Source organism: Gymnoscopelus braueri (genome assembly GCF_963280865.1).
Source record: "Gymnoscopelus braueri genome assembly, chromosome: 2".
NCBI classification, from domain to species: domain Eukaryota; kingdom Metazoa; phylum Chordata; class Actinopteri; order Myctophiformes; family Myctophidae; genus Gymnoscopelus; species Gymnoscopelus braueri.
The window spans coordinates 24824581-24836990 of record NC_137604.1 but is presented as its reverse complement, the minus strand read 5'-3'; the positions used below and the strand labels follow the sequence as shown (position 1 = coordinate 24836990).

The 12410-nt window shown below is 41.9% G+C and overlaps 1 protein-coding gene across 3 annotated transcripts in view; it reads right to left on the bottom strand.

Annotated features, from left to right (window-relative positions):
* Positions 1 to 12410, bottom strand: part of rbfox2 (RNA binding fox-1 homolog 2) — a 35812-nt gene that overhangs the window by 4790 nt on the left and 18612 nt on the right. For 2 of the 3 annotated variants that reach the window (XM_080416927.1, XM_080416929.1), the window contains 8 exons: positions 10423 to 10629; positions 9700 to 9861; positions 9064 to 9117; positions 8795 to 8887; positions 3867 to 3966; positions 3413 to 3496; positions 2923 to 3070; positions 1970 to 2015 (listed from right to left, as the gene is read on the bottom strand). In XM_080416927.1, coding sequence (XP_080273053.1) covers positions 1970 to 2015; positions 2923 to 3070; positions 3413 to 3496; positions 3867 to 3966; positions 8795 to 8887; positions 9064 to 9117; positions 9700 to 9861; positions 10423 to 10629 — 894 coding nt within the window. The remainder of the gene's footprint in view (positions 1 to 1969; positions 2016 to 2922; positions 3071 to 3412; positions 3497 to 3866; positions 3967 to 8794; positions 8888 to 9063; positions 9118 to 9699; positions 9862 to 10422; positions 10630 to 12410) is intronic. The other variant, XM_080416928.1, reaches the window with a different exon arrangement.

The following is a 12410-nucleotide window of genomic DNA, read 5'->3' as shown; positions in this document are numbered from 1 at the left end:
GAGGGAAGGGCAGAGAAAGGACTGAAAGAGTACTTAAAGAAATGTGAAGGTAATTATAAGATATACTAGAAGGGGAGCTATAAAGAAAGTTGATATAAAATAACATAAGGATGTAAGAAGAGAAGAGAAACATAAAAGGGGGGATTTACAGGAAGGGAGGGAGGAAGGGGAGGAGGAAGGCTTGTAAGTACAGTATGCCAGCATGCCGACATTGATTCAGTTAGCATGCCACAGGTGAACCAGGTAGGGAGATTCCGAGAAGGGGTCTGAATCAACTACTGTTGAGTGGATGAATGACCTTGTACTGTCTTAAATTACTTTATTATTGTATTCGATCTAAGTCTTACTGCTCAGTTTTCAGTGAACATATCAAGTGTGAAAGAACTTATTTCATACTGGCAGTGGCATCATTTTGCTAGAAGCATTTTGAGTCACAGTATACATACAGTATGCGAGGCTTGACGTCAGAAATAGCCTCAACAAAAATAAACTAAGTGGGGTGACCGCCACGTCCTGGTGTGAGAAATGTTAATATGGCCTGCTTTTTCAACACGTTTCCCCAAATTGTCCCAGTTTGAGACTTCCATCATTGTTCAGTGTGTGGATTTAGAAGGCACATTTACAATGTCTTCTTTATCCATGACATTGAAATCTGAGGATACTGTGTGAGGAAGAGTGTGCAAAATCTTCGCCTTAATCTTCGCCTTAATACTACAAACTATGAGCAACTTAAGCTGTACTTTATACTTTCAATGTTTTCCAAAATAGCGAAAATAGCTGATCTGCAAGCTCACAACACGTTGCAATGCGAAGCGTTGTGGAGCTTGTAGATTCACTGACTATTTTCACTGTTTTAGAATTTACTAAAACATTAGTTTGAAAAGCTTCGGCTATAATGACATGCCCAAAATAGGGACACGAAGTTTAAAGTGGTGACTTGGATACTCACTAAATGTATATACTGTAATCCATACTATATTGGGTGCACAAACATGGATTAAACTTTAAAATGTTTTCTAAATCGAGAGCTAGACTTCATCCATCTCATTAAACAGTAAACACTTTTACAGTAAATAATATACATGTGTCTATCTAAACTGCTATTTTATCAAATTGAATTTCCATGCCGTTTATTGTTCTTTCAGCCAAATTGAAACTTAACCCCCCCCCCTTCCGCAACTCCACCAATATAAGATACCAGTGAGTTAGTAGATAAAGGACAGAGGGAGAAAAGGCATTTCAATCTCAGATGGTCAATAATGTCTAGTGGCACACAGTCATCGGAGACGAGGAGGAAGATGTAGCACACTGGCTCTCACACACGGTGAGTCAACCCTACCTGGGGCAATCTGCCACTAATGTCCTGAAACACTAGTCTACAGAGAGAACAGAAACAGCTATTGTCAACCCAGTCTCACACTCTTCAGTGAACCCCCCCCCCCCACACACACACAAACACACACTCATAATCACGTTGGTGCACACCCACAAATACATGGAGACAAAACCATAGAGCAGTCGATTCAGCAATGCAAAAGAAACTTTGAAGTTTGTACACTAGACATGACGTGGGGTATTTCCAAATAGGTCAGGTCCTCTATGTGTGGGATAGTGTGAAGCTTTTTCTCAAGATCGTGTACGTACACAGTAAAAACCATATGGTTCCATTTTGCACACAATCAGAGGTACAAAATGGATTAACAGAGGATGTTACTGTGTTTTAGAGATTAACAATGGGGCTTAATAATTAAGAAAAGCGCTCTAATAATTAACATTTATTCATGAACACATATCCTTTGTAAAACACCCACAGTTCTACTCAAACTCTATGGGTTTGTTGATCCATGCCGTCTCACACTTGAGTACTTGCAGACCAAAGGGGAGACGGAGGGAATGAATGAGAGTGTGGGGGACAGAGAGAGAGAGAGAGAGAGAGAGAGAGAGAGAGAGAGAGAGAAAGTATACTTACATAGAGTTCAGCAGCACCATAAAAGCCCTCCTGATAGGCCATCATACTGAGTGGGAGAAGACGAAGAGGAGTAGGAGGAAGGAACAAAAAGGGGGTGGTGGTGGTGGAATGTAGTAAGGGAAGGGGGGGAAATGGAGGGATGCGCCACCGTGTGGCCATTGAGGGAAGAACAGAGTGAGGAGGGGTGGGTGCCAAAAAGGTTGTGAAGAAAAAAAGAGAAAGGCAGGTGAGATTATTACACACCGTGCAACATGCAAGACTAAATACCACTTCTTTGTTTAGGAAAACACTTGGGGTCTTACTTAAGTCAATAAATCCAGACCTATTTTTGGTTCAAATAAGTGTTAAATAACTATATTCCTATAGTAATATAGCACTGATTACCATCGAAAAAGAGCTATTTAACAATTATTTTAACCAAAAACACTATAGTCTAGACTTTTTTTGTCTAACTGGAACACTACAAAATGTAAACTGATAAATTATCTTGGGGTTCTCTCTCCTGATTGGATCAAATTGGAATCTCAAACTGAAAATGTATTTTCTGTTGACTAAAGGGATACTTTCCTGTGTACTAAAGAAAAATAGCGAATCAGAATATAGAGCTTTAACATTTCACTTACACCCCCTTAAACTAGCACTCAATTTGTTGTCAGCCACACCTTGATACAATTCATGTTGAATGGTTTTCCATTTTTGCAGTACAAGGAAATGGTATTTCAATTCAGCATACAATCAATGGCATTAATGCAAATATTTTTTGTAATATTAAAACACGCACCATGCACAATTCTACAATCCTAGTCTGAAGTAAGTGAAGACATGCATTTAAGAAGGACGTCTGAACGCATAAGATATGCTTCTGAGTTTGCTTGTGTGCGTATGGATGTGTGTCACTAATTTCCAAGTTAAAGTGTGTGTGTGTGCGTGCACGCGCCTGTGTGTGTACTTACCCAGGGTAGGTGGGGATGGCTTGTTGGGGTACAGCTGCCCTTACAGCACTGTACACTGGCCGTCCACGACCGCGGAGGTGAGCTCCCCGAAAGGTCGCAGCTTGGGAGGCAGCAGCAGCTGCTGCTGCTGGGTATGAAAACCCTGGGACTACACCAGAGATAGAGAGAGAGAGAGAGAACAGAAGGCAGTGAAGTTAGAGCACTTAATACAAAAAAACTCATGTTTCATATATCGTTGCTGTCGGGCAGAAACCTCTTATCTCCATATTTTTCATAAATGAACTACAGATTTATCATACCACAGAGTCACACAAAATAATCAAAAATAGCAAGCTAGAAACGCAGCTCAAAGCGACGCTTTTTGAGCTTGTAGATCTGCCATTTTTGAATTTGAATCCTGAAAAGTTTTCCACCCGACAGAGATATACAGTGTATATACTTACATTTATGCATGTACAATATAAAACTAAATATCATGTGTATTTTTTACCTGTGTAGAGCTCAGGACTGTACATGGCTCCCATTGCTCCCATTGCTCCCATGGCTCCAACCATGGGACTCAGCTTCCATCCAGCTTAAGCAAAAAGACATAAAACTCCCAACATTAATTACCAAGATAAAATTACAATCATGCCATGGTTGTTAAGTATCATTCTTTTTCCAGTTTGAAGCTATTTGTTTGTTCATCTAAACTGATCTCTAGCATTTATTAATATTTGCACTTCAATGCAAGGCAAACTTGTGTGTGTGTTTCTGTGGGTGTGCGCTTCATTCTAAGTGCATATGAACAAAGCATCACAGTAAGTAAGATCCTGTTAATTAATCCCTTTGTGACCCTGAGTGTACAAATGGAACCAAATTGACCCTTTGTACAATCTCAGACCCAAGTTAAAAGAGGATTTTACTGTGTATGAACAACGATTTTAAAGAACTTTATTCCATACATAGAGGATTCCCGTATGGTAGAGTTGCGAGCCCCTCTCCGTTGGAGAACGGGGTGGTCATCTTCTTGTTGGTCATCACTCTGGCCGTCGCATTGTTGACCTGGGCAGCAGAACAAAACAAACAAGTCAAGCGCAATTCAATTCCCATAAGGATGCAGGCAGGGATATAATCAATAAGTAAAATAAAGGCCTGTGTTTTAATGCTTTCTACATGCCGACTGTGTGAAACATAACAGACACATCGTGCTCATTAAAGGTTTTCCTTTTTAAATCAAATCTACGAGTGGTGGAAAAAGTACTCAAATTCTTTACTTAAGTAAAAGTACCAATACTGAAAAATAAAAATACTCTGTTACAAGTAAGAGTCCAGAATAAAAAAATTAGTTGAGTAAAAGTACAAAAGTATTGGCATCAAAATGTACTTAAAGTACCAAAAGTAAAAGTACAAAAATGTTTGAAAATAGCAGATCTACAAGCTCACAACGCGTCGCTTCGCGACGCGTTGTGAGCTTGTAGATCGGCTATTTTCAAATAGCCTATGTATAAAACAGGGCTAAAGTGGTAAATGTATGTTTCATAATATCATAATTTATATCTGAAAAGTAACTAGTAACTAAAGTTCTCAAATAATTGTAGTGGAGTAAAAGTACAATATTTGCCTCTGAGATGTAGTGGAGTATAAGCAAAAGTATTGGAAATTAGAAATACTCAAGTAAAGTACAAATACCTCAAAATTGTACTTAAGTACAGTACTTAAGTAAATGTACTTAATTACTTTCCACCACTGTCTACGGTACATAATGAGATGTGTCATTTGTCTTAATTTTTTTTTAGGTTAACCACACGAACCCTAGCGTCGCTATTTTGGGCATGTCATAATAGACGAACATTCTGAGAAATGGCCGATCTATAAGCTCACAACACGTCGCGACACGCTGTGATTTTGTAGATCGGCTAGTTTAAGCGAAGACATCTGGTGTAGAGGGAAAAAAAACGAAGGGGGCCAAAGAATAGACCCCCGGGGGACCCCGGTCGACAAATTATACAGGGTTTAAGTGGTTAAATATGTTGATGAGAAGAAAAATGGTGCTGAAGACGCATGCACTTCTTTAGAGGGAAAAAAATACATTGAAAACAAGGATCCTGTGAGTAAATCAGGCAGTTTTGCACACATATAACAACAATTGACGTACGGAACAAAAAACTAAACAAACAACAAAAAGAATTCTGATCAAAAGGCATTCAAAAATAAATCCAAGACCATTCCATTGCTACCTTCAAAAAAGAGGGAAGAGAGAGGGTGAAGTATAAGCAGCAGATTCATCATTGAACACAATGCAACATCAATTTAAAGAGTTCATAAGACAAAATTACACACAGCCAATCAAGAGCGCATCGCATGACCAGAGGTGAGCAAAACTAGCCAATCAGCAAGCATCAGATGCAGCAAAGAGACCAATCAAAACAAGTTTGCAGCCCTCCCAATTAAATACACGTCATACAGAAAAAAGGGGGGGAAGGGGAGGGAGACAGACAGACACACAGACAGAAAGAGAAGGGGATGCAGGAAGAAGATGAGCCAGTCCACATTGAAAGACGAGGGGAACACATACATGGTGGCAGGAGGAGAGAGAGAGAGAGTGAGAGATAGAGAGAGAGAGAAAGATAGAGTCAGAGTGAGAGAGAGAACGTGAACAATCCATCCAAATGTGCAATTCCTCTAATGAAACGAAAATGAACATCAAGATGCGATACAAAACACACAAAATACATCTGACCATTTGCCTAATTTGGATCTATTCATACATGAGCGAGAATGGAGCGATGGATGAGTGAGCCAGAATGATGAAGAGAGAGACGGAAAGATAGAGAGAGAGAGAGGGCAGAGACAAGATAAAAAGAGAGAGGATGGAGGATGCAAATATCATTCCTCAAAATCAAATGAAAACCATGGTTGTGAAACACTGCCGTCATTCTACATCAGTGTCACACTAGAAAGAGAACTAGAAGCACACACCATCCAAAACCAAACTCATCCAAAAGAAAAGCACTTAAAATAATAAATAAACAATTAAATGAAAAGACATCTGCCCATAAGAGGTCAAGAGTGCAAATCTTGATGTTTTAGGTGCTACTTCATTGCGAATATTGTTTTATTATTAATAGTTTCATTTCTTGCTACTCTCAGATGCTTATTTCACTTTATATTTGAGTAGAACATCAGCTTTGAGATATATTTTTATATGTGTATGTCCTGTAAAGCATGTACAGTAGTACTCTATGACATGTCCACTCTGGCACGGTTTCTCCAAATGGCAAGTTTAGACAGCCATTGCTCTACAACTGTCCATAGTCTACCAATCGGCACAACAGTACACCATTTAAAAAGACAAATAATCATTGTCCTCTCTCCATTAAAGCTAACAAAGCATTCATGCTTAAGCATGCTGTCCCACTAAAAGTGCACAAATTCAACTACTGACTAATACATTAAACAGAGAGATGACATAAGACTATATGACGTCATACAAATGACGAGAAAGAGAATAAACCATGCAGGATACAGCTCTGGAATTATATGCTTAATAATGCAGTTAGAGAGGTGATTGGAATGAATGCATAAGTGGTAGTCACAGTTGTTGCACTTGCAGATAGATGCTGTACATTCAGTTATATAAGTGGCCTTGATAATGCCATGCGGTCAATGGCTAATCTCGTAATCACCGTTACATTCACCACCTCCCCCAATCAATCACAGGATTAGCCAATCAGATCCTTTCCAATCAATCAAGCCCCCCCCCCTGCAGTCCATTTGTGTGTTGGGTGAATTGTATTTTATACTTGGGCGAATGGGGTGGGGGGGGGAGGGGAGGGGAAGGGGGGTCATTCAAAGATGATGCCATGTGTACACAACTTACCGTTGCTGGGGAAACGGCGTGAGGACACGCGAGCAGTTACCGTGGAGACTGACAACAACAACAACAACATACAAAAATCATCAGGGAAATAGAGAAAATATATGTAAGAAAAGAAAAAGGTGAACCGAAAAAACTAAAAGATAACAAAACAAAACAAAACAAAAAACGAGGTAATGAAAAGCAACCCCCACCCTGAGGTAGAGAGGAAGTGATGTCACAGACAGGTCACGTGTCAACAGACACCTACTCATATCAAACAATCTAACCACTACTGATTTAAACTCACTACAAACACATGAAGAAGAGGGGAGAGTCGATAAAGGAAACAAACAAACAAAGGAATCGGAGAATGTCAGACACTTAGGGGAGTGTAACGTGGGGAAAACACTACCTAACATTGCTAAAATCATATTCAAATAATTTACCAAATTAACACACTGTCAAACACTGTGGCCAATAAATGTCCTACTTCAGTGGACAGAAGACAGCGGAATGGACGGAGAGAGAGAGAGAGAGAGAGAGAGTGAGAGAGACGGAGAGAGAGAGAGAAAAGGGGTTTGACAGTCAAGGTGGTTCACAAATGCGTGTATATGGGGGAACGGAGAGGGGGACGGAAACGGGCACACAAACAGGGAGAGACAGACAGACTGGCATGGAGAGAATGAGTGGACAGAAATGGAGAGGAACCAAAAAGAAAGGAAAAGGAGAGGGAGAGGTAGACGACGTTATCGACATTCTATTCACTCGTTCTCTCGCCCTCTCTTTTCCTCCCTCCTGTATTTCTCGGACACAGCCACGCGTGACGTGTACATTCCCACAGACAAACAAGAGAAGAGTGCAACACTTTTGAGAGCATGCAGAGGAGCTGAGTAGCAATATAAAGAGCAGAATTCAAAGCAAATGTGTTGTTTTTTTTATCTTCAAGGCCAGTTGGAACTGAAATCTGAGGTCATGCTGACAAATAAAACATCACAACAAAAATGCACCTCCTTGAAGCCTAAAAAATACTCAGTCGCATGACGGTGCTGCTCCCTGAAAATTAGAGATTTTCAAGTGAATAACGTGACACTTATTGTTGACCGTGTCGCGTTGTTAGCTTGAAAATCTTTTATTTTGGGTGACCGACACAGTCGCACGACAGGGCAATAAATTAGGCTTGAGAGTTTGATGTTTCTGTTCAAGAGCGATGGATGCAGGTGATGTGAGAGCAATTAATCATCCATACAGCACATCTGAAATTAAACGACCCAGTCTACAAAGCATCAAAGATGACACCACACTTCTCAGGGCAGTCTCATTACCAAATCTGCCTGGAAATACCATGTCATGCAGTCTCTGAACATATCAAACACTGACATTCTACCCCAATGGCAAACCCTAAGTATTAAGGCAAACGGTGAATTCCAAGACATCATCCGACCTAGATCTCATGAAACATCCATGCAAAAATATCCTCTTATAAAACACCAGCAAGCATGACTTGTCAGAAGAAAAGAAAAATAGGCTAGTGTTGTCTTTCCACTAGTGAATACAACCATAAACCAAAATTCATCTTGATCATGGAAGAGGTGGTGGTGGTAATGGAAAGAGTGCAGGTAAGAGAAAAATAAAACAGATCCTACATGCTGTGATGTAAGCGGATATACCATCAGCAACGGCGTCAAAGCTCTTTCATATCTTGGCCATGCCCTGTTTCACACCACCCAGCATGCTTTGCAAACCAGACCCACAAAGCTAGAGATCAAGGTGCAATGGACAGCCCACAGCGACGACATAACGACATAAACATCAACAGGAAGTGGCATCAAACCAGACATCTCTGTGTGAGGTACCACTGCACCATGCTATAGTGAAGCCAGGGGGGGGGGGGTTAGAATTGAACACACACAGCCGCCCCGGGAACCTTCTCACAGGCAGAATCAACCGGAACAAACTCATTCTCACTGTTGGATATGGAGGAAAACAGAGGAAAATGGCCACCGTTTAGAGGGGGGGAGGGTGGTGAATTACCTCGATTTTACGTCCCTCCACCAGGGTGCCATGAAGCTTCTCTCTGGCCCTCTCTGCGTCGATACTCGTTTCGAATGTGACAAAACCAAAGCCCTGGTACAAGAGGAGAGACAAACCAACATGGACAAAAGAAAGAGGGGTGAGCTAGGGTTGAAAATGGCAACAAAGCCCTTTGCACGATAATTAATAATTCATTAGCTGTGGAGTTGCATAAATCAATCGATACAATGTTAATTATACTAAGTGACATATTAACAAGGATGTCCTACCTTAGATCCCCTCTCGTTGAAAATTATCTCCACATCGAGAATTTTCCCATATTGCTGAATGAAAAAGAGACAAAAAGGGAACTTTAACAAATGGGTACATTTATGCCATACCTCTCCACAGGGTGTCAGCATTGTACATCATGTATAATCTGGCATTGATACAGCACTGGTCTGTTCTTCTATTCCACCATGTCTCTGCTGCCTCTGCACCGCAGTACAACAACACAGGTATTCTTCTGAAAATTACAGTGCTTTTTGGAACCATACAAATCCAACAGTGTACGGCTCTGACACATTGAAATTGCTCGATCAACCATCATTTCATTACATTTATTTTATCAAACATTTTATTCAAGTCTATGTAAAATAAGAGTAAACCTGATTCCTGGTCAATTAAACAAGCAAACCAAAACCCTGCTTTCTTTCAGATGTTGGCCCAGTGTTAATGATAACTATGCATCCCTAGGCAGAACGCTGAGATCCACTGCTGAGGCCACAAAAGGGAGGTTGGTAAGTGGGGCTTAAGACTTGTCGAAAATAATCCCCCATGACCTGATCTGATCTAATGCCGTTTTCTTCCGGGGAGAAAGTGTGTGGGGGAAGTAGAAGGGGAACACCCCAGCTGCGTTTACAAACCCCAAACATCTGCCGTAGATCGGGGTCTCTGAAGCGGAAGGGGATGTTAGAGACGTGGAGACGTTTAGGGGTCCCTTTGTCGTCGTCCTCGATGCTCCCTCCACCGCCTCCTACTGAGACGACCACTGACTGGCCGTCAATCTGGGAAGACCCGTCTGACTGCTGGGACAGAGATGGGAAGTGATGAGGAGGAGGAGGAAGAAGAACGGGTAGAGAGAGAAGGGGGAGGTGGGCAGAGATTGAGAGGGGGAAGGGGAATAAACGAAACGTCCAAACAGTGAGAGAAGGAAGGAGAATTTCGTGTCTGTTACGCCAGTGGTTCTCAAAGTGTGGTCCGGGCACCCCAAGGGATCCTGAAGGGGTTCCAGGCGGTCCCACGCTAAATTAGTTAAAAAATTAGTTATCAGTTTGACCACTTTAACCCTATTTAATACTTCACAGCTATTCAAAAAGAGCAGATCTAAAGGTGAAAATGTTTGAAAAATCTTAAAGAATGTGGAATCATTTAGAAATTATATTCTCTTCTTGAGGTCCCTGAAGAGAACAAAAAATATATTTTCAAATGGGGGTCTGTGGCCTAATACATATCAATTTGGGGGTCCTTGACATGAACATGTTGAGAACCACTGTATTGCACATTTTCAGGTACATTCTATCCTCTGCCACACACACACACACACACACACACACACAGGCGGGCTGCCAGTACACACAAGCACTCACTTGGGCACTGAGGCTGATGGGGGCGTTGGCGGAGGCGTTAGCGGACCCCCCGGCCTCCAGGGGTCCCTGAACGGCCCCCGCTGCGTACAGGCTGGCGCCGTACTCCAGGGCCAGGCCGTTCTGGGGGGGCGGCGGGGGAGGAGGGGGGAAGGTGGAGAACTGTGGGGGGACAAGACCCTCCTGGCCACCAGCGCTATCCTGAGAGCCCTGAAAGAGCAGAGAGAGAGCGACAGACAGACAGACAGAGACAGAGAGAGAGAGAGAGAAAGAATGGGTGGTAAGTGACTGGCTGGCGATATTCCACAGTCTCATTTACTGAGCATCACTAGGCCACACAGAGACCACTTTCTCAACAGTTTCAGTCTTAACCCTTTAAGACCTGAGGCGATTCTTAAAAATGTTTTCTAAATCCTAACAGTTTTTTGAAAAAAAATCCCCAAAAAATTGTTTCAAGATTTTTCAAAAATAGCAGATCTACAAGTTCATAGCGCGGCACTCGGTGCCGCGCTATGAGCTTGTATATCTGCTATTTTTGAATAGCCAAAGAAATCTAAAGTGACACAGACGCGTTCCAGGTCTTAATGGGTTAAAGTCTTACAGGCATGGATATTAAATTTCCATTCCTCTCAGATTGTGTGAGTGTGTGTGTGTGCGTGTGTGTCGCCTCCCATTAAATATTCACTACAGCCACATCTATTATTGAGGGTCAGAAACCTACATGCATTGTACAATAGTGAACACATCTGACGGCACGCTGCGTACACACACACATTCACAAACACCTGACACGCTAACACCGCTCATATTATCTTGACTGTGATACAAATAAAAACGACGACGACTGTGAGCGACAAAGCCCTGCCTAAGCAGTACACACACGCACAACGACCCCCGTGAAATTCTCCTGAAAGTACAATACATTGAAGCGTCCAGAAGAACAATGGCAAGTCAACACAATCACACTAATACACTCACACGCACGTGTGCACATTCCTTGCCTGCTGGCAGAGGGGGCATTGCTACCCTAAATGGTAATAGTTAGGAGGGCTGAGAGTGTGAAGACAGACAGGCAGGAGAAGGGGGCGGGGGAGGGGGGGGGGGGTAGAGACAGAAAGAGGTGATGACTGAGAGAAGAGGTATTGGCTCGATCATCTGCTGAACTAGATACCAGTTATCACCGTCACTCATTCATGGCCGCTTTTTACCTCGATCCCAATCGATACACTGGCACACATAATTAACATGGAATGGCTGAACAGTAATAGTAATGGTGGATATGATAAAACTGTCGTGTGCTTTGGGAAAAAAAACACTTCACTGTACGTATATGTGTATGTGATTGTGAGTGCGTGGTCTGTGTATGTGTTAAAAGAGCTGAGTGAATGATGATCTGCACAATAGATCTCTGTCCCTTTGGGAGTGCTAAAAGTGCATGGGTTGTTGGTGTGTGTGTGTGTGTGTGTGTGTGTGTGTGCGTGCATGTGCATACACCATCTGTCTCCCAGCTTCTGACCTTTTTCAGCCTTGCATCTGTGACAGGGTAGCCAGGTCCCTCAACTATAGGTGATAAACTAGGGGATGTACATGGGGTGAGTTGGATAAATATGCAGTAACGGGACAGGCTATGGGGATGTAGATGGAGTGAGTTGGATTCATATCCAACTCACTCAGATTATGGCCCGGGGATGTACATGGGCTCATTGGGCTGAGTTGGATAAATATGCAGTAACGGGGCAGATTAAGGGATGTACATACATGGTGAGTTGGGTAGATGTGCAGTAACGGAATAGATGTGCAGTAACGGAATAGACTACATCTGCATGCAGCAAAAGGGGCTGTTAATTAAAAGACGATAGTGGCAATCTATATACAACTTTCCATATCAGTAAAAAAAAAATATATATATATATATATATATATATATATATATATGTAAATGTAAATGTATATAGTATATATATATATATATATATATGTATGTATGTATG